Source organism: Phoca vitulina, unplaced genomic scaffold (assembly GCF_004348235.1).
Source record: "Phoca vitulina isolate PV1807 unplaced genomic scaffold, GSC_HSeal_1.0 scaffold2, whole genome shotgun sequence".
Lineage (NCBI taxonomy): Eukaryota > Metazoa > Chordata > Mammalia > Carnivora > Phocidae > Phoca > Phoca vitulina.
Genome location: NW_022589705.1, coordinates 98,636,795 through 98,651,333, shown reverse-complemented (window position 1 = coordinate 98,651,333; position 14,539 = coordinate 98,636,795). Strand labels below are relative to the sequence as shown.

Below are 14,539 nucleotides of genomic sequence, written 5' to 3'. Positions count from 1 at the left end.
GGGCGTCCCGGACCACCGGCTGAATGGGGCAGAAGCAGGTGGGAGGCCTGCACGTCTGACTGCAGACAGGGCCCCCCAGTGAGGGGTCATTACCTGCTGGCTGCGTCAGCCACCACGTTCTGGCTTCGGCATTTACCCCCCTCTCCTGGAATGTCTGGCAGGAAGGTTCTGCGTTGTGTACCCTGATCCATCCCCTGCACGGGGAAAGCCTTGGCACCATGCGGGTCCTCCCCATGTGTCTGCTGAATAAACCGCACACAATCTGAAACCGAGTCACCTACATGGCTCTTGAGATGAAGGTCTGTGGCGCGCGGTGACGGGTCCCCTGTGGAGTGCCGAGAAGGGCCCAGGGCATGCGCTGGAGGCTTTTCCTGAAGGAAAGGCTCTGCAAACCGGCTTTCTGGTGCGCCTTCTTCTTGCAGCAGGGACAGCACTGGCTGTTGGTGGTGAGGACTGGCAGAGTGAGCAAGGGGCTGGGCGGGCAGGTCGGAAGGCCTTTGCATCTGGGGAAAAACGGGACACCTCACTCCCAGTGCTGTTGCCTGGAGGCAACAGGTGGGACGTGACCATTTAGGAAGGCGGAGTGACAATGTGCATCAACGGTGTCCCCCAGTCCTGTCGCAGCCTTTCAACCCTCTCTCCATGGTGGCCATGGCCCCACAGAGCACACCGGAGTGCCCACGTGACAGCAAGCACAGCGCCTGGGTCACCCAGCGTGGAAACACGCACACGCACCTGCCAGCGAAGACGTGGTGCGTGGGGTAGGAAGCACCTGGGCGGGACCCCACCCCTGGCGTGGCCGTGTACCCTGTGGCTGCAAAAGCAGCCTGTCTTGTGTCATCACGACATGGTTACCATGGCCAGGGCGAGAGCGTGCCGGACAGACGCTCTCATTTAAGGCACACCAATTTTACCAGGAGGCAGAAACTGAGGCAGAGTGGCTAAGGAATGACCCGGGGATCCCCCCGCCGCAAGGGGCCGGGCCGGGGCCCAGGCAGTGAGGCTCCGGAGTCCGCACTGACCCGCACGACTCTGCCACGTGGGGTGTGCACCAGCTGCCTGTGGGCTAAAGGTGCGCGGCGGGACGTCTCCCAGGACACATGGTCTCGACAAGCTTAGGCCGTTAGGATTAACCGCACACGACCCTCCTGAGGCCGTCATGGGGCGAACGTGGGGCAGCGCGGCCCTCAGTTCACGGTACAAACGGGGAAGCCGAGCCGGGGGGGGAGGGGCGAGATGCGGGGCTCCGGCTCGTCCGCTCTCTCCTCGCCAAGTCTGCCCGCAAGCGCGCGTCCCGCAGCGCCTCCCCGCGCAGCCCGCACAGCGGACGCCCCCCGTCTGCACCGGCGCCCGCGGGTGACGGAGCCGTGTGCAGGTGGGCGCGCGGGCGCTGTGGGGCGTCTCGGCGGCCCGGGCACCTACCGGCTCGCCGTCCACCAGGCTGCGCAGCTGCAGCTGCTCGTACACCTGGCTTCGGAAGCGCTCCATCTGCTGCTTCTTCTCCTTGGCCAGGTCGTAGTCCTCCTTCTCCACCGCACAGCGCTTCTCCACCTCGTAGCGCCCGAGCCGCTCTCCGACCTGAGGCACACGGGGTCACGCTGCTTCAAGTGTGCACCCCCCCAGCCGCTGCAAGGCGAGGCCTGCGTGACGGGGCTGCTGCCCAGGTAGCCTGCGCCGAGGAGGGGCCGAGCCGGGGCCATGCGGGGGCGCCCAAGAAACTGCACGAGTCCACAGGGACGGTAAACATCTCATGTTTTTCTACCACTTCAGGGCGGCAGTGTGGCATCTGAGGACGACGTCTGAAGAGGCCCAGCGTGTGCCCACACTTACATCTTACTTAGGGGCTCATCCGTCCGTAACTTTATTTCGCTTACCCCCTTGGACCCACACTAGTACCCGTAGCTTTTAGCGACCTACGCCCTTGCTGTACCAGGGTCAGGACCACTGACTGCCTGCTCACACACCTGAGGGAGGACTGTTCTCTCCAGGAGCAGTACCTTTTGCAAATCAGCAATAGCTTGTTTTAGCTTCTTGGCATAGTCGTAACGTTCCTTTTGGACGGCTTCACGTTTTCTTTCATCTAATTTGCGTATAATCTGGGCAACTTCTGGATCTTGGTACATATCAAAAGCTAAGTCATCCAGTGGAGAAATATAGTCAGATTTCCTAAAGGAGAGAAATGCATATTTTAGAGCTGACTTCGCCATAGGTGACAGCGTGGTGGCAGAGGGAGCCCTAGGGGCTCATGAAGGAGGTACGGTCGCAGCAACGGCACCCCCCACACCTGCTCCTGGAGCATTCTTGCCGGAGAAAGTGCAGGCTTAGAAGAATCGGGGATGGGCTTCAGGTCACCCAGCTCTTACGTGCAGGCAGGTCTCTGACCCCACAGCTCGTGCTCCCGCCCATTACTGACACTGCACGGGGGCATCTGAGCCTTTGGGGCATTGGTTCTTCCACAAATATTTTGAGTGTGGACTCTGTGCCCAGCTCTGTTCTGGGCACCAGGGACATAACAGTGCCCGTGAATCATCTGTAGACTAGGGGAAGCCCCAGCCAAAGCAGACTGCCAGGCCTCATCTGCAGAGAGGCTGACTCGGGGGGTCCCAGGTGGTCCAGGCGTCCATATTCAACACCAGCGCCACAGTGAGCACGACAAGCACTAAAGATGCCCATGGGCTATGCCGGGGCCTCAGCTCACAGGGTCAGGCTGCATGCTATCCCAAGTCCTGGGTAGATCAGAACAATCCTTCCAGGAATAAAAGATCTCTGTAGTGATCCGAGTAACCCATTCCTGATTACCACTTCATGCTTTCTTTCAGATTCTACAGCAGGCTGGCAGCTTTCTCCTGGGTCTAACACTCAGAATAATGCCTAACCACTCAACAAAAACGCTGGCAGAGGACACATTTCAGTCTCTGTCTGCCGTACCAGCTACATAAAATAAGCCAGGTGTTAGCTTTGACTTAGGTATTTTTATATACAGGTAAATTTTAATGAAAATATTTATCATAAAAAATTTGGTTGTCTAAAAATAAATTGAAACAGGACACCTGACGACATCACTTTTCAGAACGATCAAACATCCCCCCGACACTTCCCGACTCCTGGAAGTCAGGCTGTTTGCTTACAGCACCACCACCGGGCCTGGGGCTTGGCTCAGCTTCGGCGGCTTCGGACAGTATCAGTTAGTGAGGACCAAGCAGCAACACACTTGGGTGCTGGCACAAGGTTAACTATTTTTACCTAAACACATGCTATACTTTTAAGTCAAAGTTACTTTGCCTTGAAGTCCTGGAGATGAAAACAAAGAATTTATTATGAAAATGCTACAAAGAAACACATGATGTCACCTGGCGTGGGAGGCACAGCTCCAGGGCTGTGCGTGGGCAGCTGCCCAAGAGCCGGTCTCGCCCCGCCCACGACCGCCCCCCGCGGTGACCCTGGCTCGGCCCCGCACACAGCCTTCCACAGACGGCTCTCTTTACCCCCAGGAAAGCCCTGCAGACGAGTCCGGGTAGACAGACCGCGGTCTGCCAGTCCAGGTGCCTAACTTGATAAAGAACTGATTTAAACAGAGTCCAAATAACCCAAAGAGCTTCTCTGGGAGATCCTAAAACCGACCAGTGGGGTTGGCTGCCCATGTTCTACCAGTGGGAACTTCACTGAGGGCAGAGCCAAAGAGCTGTCCCGGGGTTGGTGCCGACGGACAGGGAGGGACAGTGTGGCAGTCCCCACCTGGAAAGGTAAGGAGGGCACTGCTGTTACTGTCTGGCACAGGGAGAGTCTGCGGGAGACCGACGGGCTGCGTAGGGGAGAGGTCACTTTCCTCACTATTTCATACACATTTAGGGACTGCTTTTACTTTCTTAGCACTCCCTACTGACGTCCACCCCGTGGCAGCCAGGCTGGAGGCCCAGGGAGGCTCGACAGGAAGCAAGGCAGTCCAAACCAATGAGAAAGTTCTTCAGTCTTAAGCCGGGCTCCTGTGCTTGCATAAAATATGGAGAGAGTCTCTCTGCGGTCACTCAGGAGCCACCTGCTGAGCTAAGCGTGCGCACCAGCCTCAGCGAGCCTTGCTTCTGGAGGAGCCTCCCCTGGGCCTGCAGCCTGGGCTTCACGAGGACCCAGCCTGAGGGGGGTGGGAGCCACACCATCACGGGCTGGATGAGAGCAGGGAGGGCTTAAAGCAGACATAAGGTGAAGGCTCTAGTAACTGATAATCTGGGTCAATTAATTCCTTTAATTCTTACCTACAAAGTTGTCTGTGCCAATAAAATATCAAAGGATGGCCGACAGATCTTTTACCTGCATGTAGGAACTTTCTAGTAATACCTGAACACACAAGAAATGGAGCAGTCTCCAAAGGGCAATAATTGAAGATGTATGTGCTAAGTAAAACAGTGACCTTAATCTTTAAGTGTATTTAAGTCAATCCCATCAGTGGCTTAACTAGCTCGGAACTGAATTTAGAGGCTCTCAAACCCCCAATCCTCTAGAGCTGACTCACACTTTGGCAATTCTGAGGGGAGTCTAGGAGCTGATGGCCTTGTGGGGAGGATTCTTACCCAGTACAAGTTCCTTCCAGAGCTGGGTCCTCGCTGTTGTGCCCCAGATAATGATCAATCAGCTTCTCTCTAGAGGTCTTTGGGAGCAAAAAGTTCTGGTTAGTGTCTCAGAGGAAAACAGGAACAACACGAAACCTTAACTAAGAGGTGGCGTGATATATAGATGTCAGCGGGCTTTGAGAATCCTAGTCTTTCGGAGAGACAGTTAAAATTCTTGAGTAAAAGAAAGTTTAATACACCACAGCTGCTGAAAATTATCTAATTATTCAACAATTTTATAAAGATTTTCAAGATGACACTTTTTGTGACAAAAATAATCAATCCCCTCTTGTTAGAAATACATTTTCTTCTTTAAGAATGAAACGTCCCAAACTTACAATATTGCTTTCATCACCGAAATCTGCAGGGTCTCCAATGATATTTACTGCAACCAGAGCAACCTAAGAAAGAGTTAACCAATCGAAATTAAGTAAAAAATGTTTGTGATGACTTCCCCCCTTTATTATAAACTGCTTGCTCATACTGTCATCAAAAGGGATGATGTACACCAAAGCACCTTAATTGTAAAATGTCAAGCTATAGAATTATTATTATAGTTTTTGTAAATTATGTAAGTTAATATTCTAATGCCTAATCAAATGGTTATTTTAACGTCTAAAGTACATTAAGACAATAACGGCTAAAAGCCTCCACAGTTTTTTTTTTTTTTTTTTATTTGAGAGAGAGAATGAGAGAGAGAGAGAGCATGAGAGGGGGAGGGCCAGAGGGAGAAGCAGACCCCCTGCTGAGCAGGGAGCCCGATGCCAGACTCGATCCAGGGACTCCAGGATCATGACCTGAGCCGAAGGCAGTCGCTTAACCAACTGAGCCGCCCAGGTGCCCCAAGCCTCCACAGTTTGTTTTTTTTTTAAAGATTTTATTTATTTATTTGACAGAAAGAGACACAGTGAGAGAGGGAACACAAGCAGGGGGAGTAGAAGAGGGAGAAGCAGGCTTCCCGCAGAGCAGGGAGCCCGATGCGGGTCTCGATCCCAGGACCCTGGGATCATGACCTGAGCCGAAGGCAGATGCTTAACGACTGAGCCACCCAGGCGCCCCAAGCCTCCACAGTTTTCACACAGCATCGCATCAAACCGTTCCCTCATAGTCCAGTATGGGGACCCATCTATTCAATCCTGGTAAATGCGACAATGGACTGAAAGCCTGTGTTAACACAGCTCAGTTTGTCTGGGTCTGTGGCTCCCCCTGAAGGGGGAGGACTCCCCTTCCCACACCCTCTCTCCCTTGAGCATCACTGCGGTGGAACTAAGTGAGGGGGTTTTCCTGGTGGGGCCGACGTAGAAAGAAGTTAGGGATCAATCTTCAGGTTCACGGTCAAGCACTGCTGCGGCGGACCCAGCAACGGAACTACATCTCAGAGCTCTCCTCAACTCACTTGCTGGGTATAAAACTCTGATTTGGTGGAACGTTCCACTCCTCTTAGAGGGGGTGGGGAGTGTTGTCAATATACACGCTAATGAAGAGTCTGCTTTGGACACAACTGATTTTTACTACATGAATTATGCCAAAAACAAAACTAAAAGAAAAGACAAGAAAAAGGAAAAGAAAGATGGGATGGGAGGGAGGGAGAGATAAGAATGAGGACTTGAAATCACATCCCCAAGTCCTACCAGGGGATTTATCTTGCAAAAGTTTAGCGGGTTTATCTAGAAAGAGTGTCACCTAACAGAAACAACACAAGCCATGTAGATAATTTTAAATTTTCTAGTGGACACAGTAAAAAAATTGTAAAAAGCAGCAGAGACATTGATTTTAAACCTAATATTACCACAATATTATCATTTCACTGCTTAACTGATTCTTTTCCTCACACAAAGCCTGAGTTGGAGTGTCCAGTTAGCCCGAGCGGCCCATCCCACGTGGGTTGGCCAGGCGCCCAGCGTGCTCCCGCTGCGTGGGGTGGTGGCTCCCGATCGCACCACACAGCTCCCAGAGAGCTTAACGTTCTGCCATAAAAGTTACCATCTTAAAAAAAGATTTGAAATGCCTTTGCCAAGGGGCGCAGAGTCCTGGGATGCTGCGAGGAGGTGGGGAGTGGTCAAGGTGAGGGCGCGCATCTCACCTGATTGTATATGTTGTACTTGTTGACGTGGTTCTCGTGAAAAATCAGCTTCAAGAACTGTCCTACTGCATCCACGTAGACGGACTTCAGCTCCCGGGCTTTGCAGCCTGTCTTCTCATTGTCACAGAGAGAGATGTAGCTGAAAGGGAGAGCACACGCCGGAATCATGCTGACAGAAAACGTGTGCGCAGCGAAACTGAACTCAACGGGTTTCAGTCCAAGTCAAGTCTAGAATGCAAAAACCTTGGGAAGAGCCCAGGAACGGTATTCTAAGCTGTTCTCTTGAAACAAGTTGTGCATCTGAGGAGCAGAGGTGAATGGTACTGACGCCCCAACAGTACTGCTTACCGAGCGCGTCTCCGCGAGGCAGCGCGCCCGACCCCACGGAAGTCTGACCAGGACCAGGAGCAGGGCGGTCCCTTCGTTCCCACCGCTCGGACACGGGGAGAGTCGGACTAAAAGTTCCCGTCACGAGCCTTCGGTCTCACCCTTACCCAAGCCTCCGGAACCGCTCCGCCTGGTAGGGCACAAAGTACTCGGGCAGGCTCTCGCTGATGTAGAACTCCACTTTACTTGGGATCATGTACTGGTGGGCAAGCAGCTGCAGCTTCCTGATTCGACACCTCTCCACCATCTGAAGAACGATTTCTTGTGGAAACTGGCAAAATCTGAAAGCAAACACGTGTGTTTGTCACAGTTACCGCGAGGGTTCCCGGCTGTGTGCGCGGCACCCCGCACGCACCGAGGCGGTCTACAGGGGCTGGCGCCGGCGCCCTGGGCTTGGTGGAGCTGAAGCTGCAGTTCAGACTGCCACCCGATGCTTTTGGCAACTGGAAAATGGTTTGAATGAAACGGTTTCAAATGAAGTTCAACACAAGATAAAAACATCAATCTTAAGAGGCTGTACTGGTGGGAAAGACAGAGCCAAAGGATTTTGCCCAGGAACCCAAATGCTTTAGGAAAGCCACCTGCTCAGGGAATCCGAGTGATGAGTGCCTACCACGCACGTTCAGTGGTCGGCAGGAGAGGCCTATGACTGTCCACAGGGGAGCTTCTAGTTTTTGCCTCCTAAGTGACAGAGCACATCAACCACCTACATGAGAACGGGTTGGAGAACCGCGGCTGCAGGATCTGATCATGACTGAGCAACAGAGCACAGTGCTCAGACCACGGATACTATGTACGCTGAGCTGGCAAGCGCTGGGTTACTAGAACAGTGGGGCGTCGAAGGCCCTGGGAGCGGGAAGCAGCCAAGGATGGAAGAGCTGGAAAGGGCCCGGCGGCCTTGTGGGTGAGCCCACTCCTGCCCACTGGCCATGCTCCAACCCCCCGCCACCTCTCCAGCAGCCCCCCACTCCACTGAGAAAACAGGCCTCAAATGGGATTGCTCCCACTGCTCCCCGAAAGGAGCAGCATCCCTGCTGGTGCCCCATCCCCCACTCACTCCCCTGAATGGCACCAGAGCCTGCCTGCCCCCACCCAGGCTTTTCTCTCCCCATCACTCCCATCAACACACACACACACACACTCTAGAACCCCCCATTTTAAGAAACCCCTCCTGTGACCCCACATCCTTCTTGGCTCCCATGCCAGCACTTGGCAAACCAGCACAGCTCTCTCACGCGCCCCCTCCCCAGCCCCTCCAGGGCGCTTGGCCTCTATTTTCACAGCTTACTCTCACCACGGCCACCGCTGAGCCCCATGATGCTGCGTACAAGTGTACCTCCTGGTCCCGGCTTCACCCAGCCCACAGGCCTGAGCCCGTATGACTGTAGGGGCCCTCCCCTCCATCCAGGCCTGCACTGCCCCTGGGCTGGGCTCCAGGCTCCTCCCTCTCCCTACATTCACCATGGGGGAGCCTATCAGACCCTGGCTTTAAAACCCTCCTGCTTGTCAAGGAACCCCAACTAGACATCACCCCAAGTCCAAGCCGTGATCTAGCTGGTGACTTGACCTTTCCACGCAGACACGATAGGCATTAGATATGACAGACAGAACAAACTCCTGACCCCAGCCACCCTCCCCGATCCTTCGGAGCCAATCTCCTCGTGCCCCTGCTGTGCCCACCAGGGAGAGGCACGGCCACCCCCGGGGCCCTATTCACCCCCTGCTGCGGAACGAGTGCCCGGCCTCACAGCAGCAGGACAGTAACGAGGGAGGGAAGAGCGCGGAGAGGAACAGCAGGCTGAGCACACGACAATCTGCGCAGCCTCTAACTGAGGGGTGCGCAGGGGTGCGCAGGGGTGCGCAGGGGTGCGCAGGGGTGCTGGGGGAGGGTGTGCGGTGAGCTCACATCAGAGGGACTCTCAGCTCAGAGGCGCTGTCGCCCGGGCTTTTCAGAGATGAACAGCTCGTAAGAGAGATGCGCTTGGGGCAGGAGGGCGGCTAGGACAGGCTTGTGACGCGAACACGCCTCGGTCCCCCATGGCGGTGAAGCGTGGCTCCATGTGTAAGGTATTTACGGCTCTCGAATGCCGAGCACGTAGGTTATGACCGCTGGTGAGGTCACTCCAGGCATAAAGACACTTAGTGATCAATCATGAAAAAAACCCTTCCGAAGTGGTTTGAAGAAAAGACAATGGACAAAATTTGGAAGTATATGCTTTTTAAAATCCTTCAGAAGGGCGCCTGGGTGGCTCAGTTGGTTAAGCGACTGCCTTCGGCTCAGGTCATGATCCTGGAGTCCCAGGATCGAGTCCCGCATCGGGCTCCCTCCTCGGTGGGGAGTCTGCTTCTCCCTCTGACCCTCCCCCCTCTCATGTGCTCTCTCTCTCTCTCTCAAATAAATAAATAAAATCTTTAAAAAAAAAAAAAAATAAATAAAATCCTTCAGAAGATGGGCCTAGGACTGTGTTATTCAAATGTAGTTTATAGAACTCAAGCATGCATCAAAGCTGTCCTTCAGGGATACTAAGAGGTGACGGGATGGTGGGGAGCGTGAGAGGCAGGGACGCTGGGAGGGGGCGCGCCGAGGTGGGGAGCCGGCCTCACGGGCAGGAAGCTTGATCAGGCACTTGGGCTCCTGACCCCTTACGACTCTACCTTTGGTGAAGACTGAAGACCTCTCAGGAAAAGGCTTAGTTTCAGAAAAATACTAACTAGTATTATGTTATGCAAGTAATGGGCATTTTTAAAGGTGTACAAGTATTCAAGATAATCATTTGAAAGAGGTGTTCTTGGTTAAAGTTTGGGGTTCACGAAAATCTTACCCACAGGAGCACAGCTGTGACACTAAGGAGCTCAGCACAGAACACAGGTGGGAACGGGAGGCCCAGCGGGCAGCCAGGGAAGACAGCTAAACAACACTGCGCGGGCCCTTCTCCTCCCCCTCCTCTGTACACATTTCTTAAGTGAACGTCAGTTAATGCTATCAGGGAAAAAGGTCCAACAAGTTTTCTTTAAAAACATAAAGAGAAGGAAACAACATCCCATCACTGCACAGAAGTGCGTGGTTCTGAGGCCTGAGTGGTAATACAAAGCAGAAGCGTCAAATGAAGGCAGCCCGCTGCCCCAGCCTGGCCCACCTCGGTGACCTCCACCCGCTGACGGTTGGCGCGTGGATCATCAGTTCCCGGGCGCTGAAGCCATCTTCATGTCCAGACGAGCTGACGACAACGAAGCCAATCTTGTGGGGCATCCTGGGCACTGGGCTGTTTATAGGGCAGGAAAGACTTTAAGATAAAGGAACTTGGTAACATTTTACAACACTGAACATGTTAGCTCATGCCTTGCTCATAGACAAAATAATTCACAAGGTATCAGAATTTTCCCATCACTTTGAAAAAATCCAGGTTTTTTTTGTTAAGTGTTTCTCCTAGGAGCCTCTAACTCTACTTAAGGTACCATTTATCTTGACTTTTTCCAAATATATGTCCTAAAAATTTGACCAGTGTCGTGGGTTGAATGGTTTCCCCCCAAAAGGAGGATGCAGTCCTAACTCCCAGTACCCATGAATATGAGCTTTATTGGAAATAGGGTCTTTGCATATGTAATGGGGTGAAGAAGAGGTCGTGCTGGAATAGGTGGGCCCTGATATGAAAGCACCGGTGTCCACCTGAGAGACACAGACAGGCACACAGACAAGGAGGCCAGCCCAGGAATGCCAAGGATTGCTGTCAGCACCAGACGGTTGGAAGAGGCAGGAATGATCCTCCCGTGGAGCCTTTACAAAGAGCAAGGCCCTGCTGACACCTTGATTGTGGGTTTCTAGCCTCCAGAGTACATTTTTGTTGTTCTAAGTCATCCACTTTGTGGCACTTTGTTATGGCAAAACCAAAGAGTTTTGTTAAGATACAAACACCAAGTTTTTTTTTTTTATAATTACTAAGAAACTAATATAATCAGTGTGCTAATAAATTATACAAAAATAAGAGGAAAGGGGACAGTTTAATCAACAGCATGGTAACTGCTGAATGCAAATGCATGGCCTGAGCAGGGCGGGCAGGACTATAGGGAGATATATGCCAGGGGCGGAGATGTGCACCTGGGGCCTGCTTGAGATATTTATATATTGGTTGGATGAATTTTTTGTCATTGTTTGGTAAACTGTTCACAGTTGAATATCATTTTGAGGATGGATGTTGTGATGTCTGGTTTTGCCTGCTCGGCATCCATCCCGTCCTGGTTTGAGAACAGCACTTCAGCTGCAGTTTCTGCCCACACCGCGCCGGGCTTGGTCAGTCTGTGGGTTCCATGTCCCTCCTCAGCAGCCGGTTTAGGGATGGGAACACGAGAGCAGGACCCAAACGGGACCAATGTGGTCTGTCCCTGGACTCTGCTGGGGCTGCAGGGAAAGAGAAGCCTTCTTGTTGGGGCTGTAGCCATTGAATATTTCCGGGGGGTTACTGGCGGCCACCGGTGGGGACGTCCTGCCAAAGAGCAGGCTGACGCGGGAAAACAGCCACCTTGGGAACCCTGAGGTTCAGCCACATTTAAGGCCCAAACTACTCATAAACTTCTGGTTATTTCCAGTTCCCGAGCCAGTCAAACTCCCCCTAAGATAGAAAATAAAGAATTCTCCAAAAAGTTCTCTGAGATAGGACATTCTGTCAATTGTAATCCTGAATAGGAGGTAACATAAACATATCCTGCATGATTTTGCTTATTTTAATATGCTTGATGCATGATCTAGATCTCTTACTTTCATTCAGAACCTCAAATGACCTACATCAATAAATTAATTATTGGCTGGTACTTGCCAATGCTTCTTCGAATATATGAACAAAAGCATTAGTAACAGAATAAATAAACCATTATTAAAGATTGTAATTTCTGACACAAACAAGCTCGCTGAAGGATGCCACGGTACATCAGAGGAACGCTAAAGTAAACCCTCTCAGAGAATAAAACAGGAAGCACCAACACTGAATGAGTGTGACTGTACGCAGGTGTGATGCAGAACCCCACCTGTGCTCCCACCAGGAACAGGATTTGTCCTCCGCACCCTGCAGCTCCTCCCACGAGCTTGGGCTTTCAGCCTGGACTTACCCTGCACCTCCTCCTCCCACTCCCATCCATCACGTGCGAAGTCTCATTGATCCTGCCTTTCAGATGACTATGATTGAATCCACTCTTCTCCATCCCACTGTCTTTTCTAGAGGATGACCACGGACTGTAGCCAGGTCTCCCCACCTGGAGCACTCCCCCCAACTGTCTTGTGTTCCTCAAGTCCAACTGGGGTCATCAGTATCTGTGTCCCAATCTCAGAGCTCTTGATGTGCTCCCTGTCCAGAGGTGAAGGGTCAATTGTGTCCTGACCCAATCTGCTGTTCGAATTCTGAAGTCCAGCCAAACTTAACTAAAGCATAGTTCTAGCTCTCTGCTCTGAATTTCTCAAGTCCTTCAATCATCTTTAAGAGCAGGGCCCGTTACTTCTATTCCACCTTGAAATTAGTAGGCATCTATTAAATATTTTCTTTTTTTTTTTTTAAAGATTTTATTTATTTATTTGACAGAAAGAGAGAGAGAGAGACAGAGAGAGAGGGAACACAAGCAGGGGGAGTGGGAGAGGGAGAAGCAGGCTTCCCGTGGAGCAGGGAGCCAGATGCGGGGCTTGATCCCAGGACCCTGGGACCATGACCTGAGCGAAGGCAGACACTTAACTGACTGAGCCACCCAGGGGCCCTTATTAAATATTTTCAACTGAATGTAAGTATATCTTGAAATTCTAAAATCTGAAATACCATTCATATTGCCCCTCTTGTATTTAGACATATATTCCTTTACATAGTACTCTTGCTTGCAGATGGACACTACCTTTGAAGCACTTACTGTGTGCCAAGGACTGTCCTCAGCCCTAGACACATACTTATACCTTCGTAACATCTGTGATATAGGTTTGTTGTCACACAAGTTTAGACACATGGCAACTGAGGTACAGAGAGGCCCCTGCTCAAAGTTATACAGCTAGTAAGCCACGGAGCCAGAGTGTTTTTAGCTGGTTGGGTTCCAGAGTCTCTGATCTTCACCAAAACCCTCTGCTAAGGTTCTAAGCCTTAAAACAGGACCTTTGAAGTCCAAAGGTTGTGTCCATATACTATACTGCCTCAAAAATCCAAAACAAAGTACTGGCATTTAGGAACCAGGTAGGAGACATGCCTGGGCGCTGTAGAGACAACATCATTATCTCACTTTAAGCAGTTGAAAAGGATTCCTTTTTGGCTACCCTCTCCCAAAGCTCTTCCACCTTGTCCCCTAGGGTCCTCTCTGAGGACACCCTCCAGAGTGTTACATGATACTTGCGGTGTCACTAAAGGACGCTACTCTTAGACTATAAAATCACCACTAACATTCCGGGGAAGATCAAGGCTCTGTTGAATACTCAGCCATCAGTGCGGGCCTCCAGGCGGCACCTGCCGCCCACGGCTTCCGTGCTACGCTGGCGCCTGCACGGACCAAGGTAGCTGGGGGTTCCTGCGCCAAGTCTATCGATACGAACCTTTCCAGTTATGTATCAGGATTGCTGACATCTCTGAATTAAACCGCAACAATTCAGCGACTTCCCAAATTTTGCTACAGGACTAGGAGACAAACCTTGTTTCCACTCTTTCTTTTTATGAAAACCTAAATGTTACACGAGTAAATCATTCTTGGTCAAGCAATCTTAAAGACTGAAAGTGCCACGGAGCCTGTCTGAAACTGAACAGGTACCAAACGGGGGGTAGGGGTGGAGAGACGCCCTGAACCCGCACAGGGGCGGAGCCGCATTCTTCACCCGGCTCAGGTAGGGCTCTGGGTCATCGGTGCGCCCAGAACAGGGAAGTCCGGACGTGCGGACTGTACCCGACGCTAAATCCGGCGCGGGCTGGAGGCCACCGCCGGCCGGACCTTGGGCTGCGGCGGGCAGCGCCCACCGCGGCAGGGGCACCCTCCGTACTAGCTCCCGCCCCGGCCGGATGCCCCGCCCCTCGATCGCGCCCACCCCGGCAGGCCCCGCGCCCTGGGCCCAGCCCCCGGCCCCCGACTGTCCCGGCCGCGCCCACACCCGCCAGGCCCCGTATCCCGGGTCCGCGCGTTGTCGGGGTTCGGGGTACCTGTCAGGACCGAAGGCCCGCCCGGACCTCGGCGCCTGCACGGTCCCCAGGGCCCTCCGCCTCCCCTCGGCAGCGCCTTCCGGAGCTCAGGTGGCGCCTCCTCCGCCGTCCACGGCCGGTCCGCACCCCCGAGCCGCAGCGGCGGCGGCCGCCGAGGACCAGCCCCGGCCTCCTGCGCCAAGCGCCAGGGCCGCGGCCGCGGCTCTCATGACAACCAGGCCGGCCGGGCCAGGCCGCGCCTGCGTACAAGGCGGGGCAGTGCCTCCGCTTCCCCGGGCCTCTGGGTAATGGAATCTCTGGGGGACAGCGCCTGCGCACAA

The 14,539-nt window shown here is 52.9% G+C and overlaps 1 protein-coding gene across 4 annotated transcripts in view; it reads right to left on the bottom strand.

Annotated features, from left to right (window-relative positions):
- Positions 1-14,481, bottom strand: part of CEP104 (centrosomal protein 104) — a 36,222-nt gene extending 21,741 nt beyond the window's left edge. For 2 of the 4 annotated variants that reach the window (XM_032395121.1, XM_032395103.1), the window contains exons 1-9: positions 14,220-14,481; positions 10,212-10,337; positions 7,182-7,355; positions 6,688-6,826; positions 4,943-5,005; positions 4,566-4,642; positions 1,998-2,166; positions 1,423-1,578; positions 282-503 (exon numbers count right to left, since the gene is read on the bottom strand). In XM_032395121.1, the coding sequence (XP_032251012.1) occupies positions 282-503; positions 1,423-1,578; positions 1,998-2,166; positions 4,566-4,642; positions 4,943-5,005; positions 6,688-6,826; positions 7,182-7,355; positions 10,212-10,324 (1,113 nt within the window). In that variant the 5' untranslated portion in view covers positions 10,325-10,337; positions 14,220-14,481. Of the gene's footprint in view, positions 1-281; positions 504-1,422; positions 1,579-1,997; positions 2,167-4,565; positions 4,643-4,942; positions 5,006-6,687; positions 6,827-7,181; positions 7,356-10,211; positions 10,338-11,170; positions 11,471-14,219 lie in introns of all 4 variants that reach the window. The other 2 variants (XM_032395113.1, XM_032395130.1) reach the window with 2 other exon arrangements.
- Between the last annotated feature and the right edge of the window lie 58 nt (positions 14,482-14,539).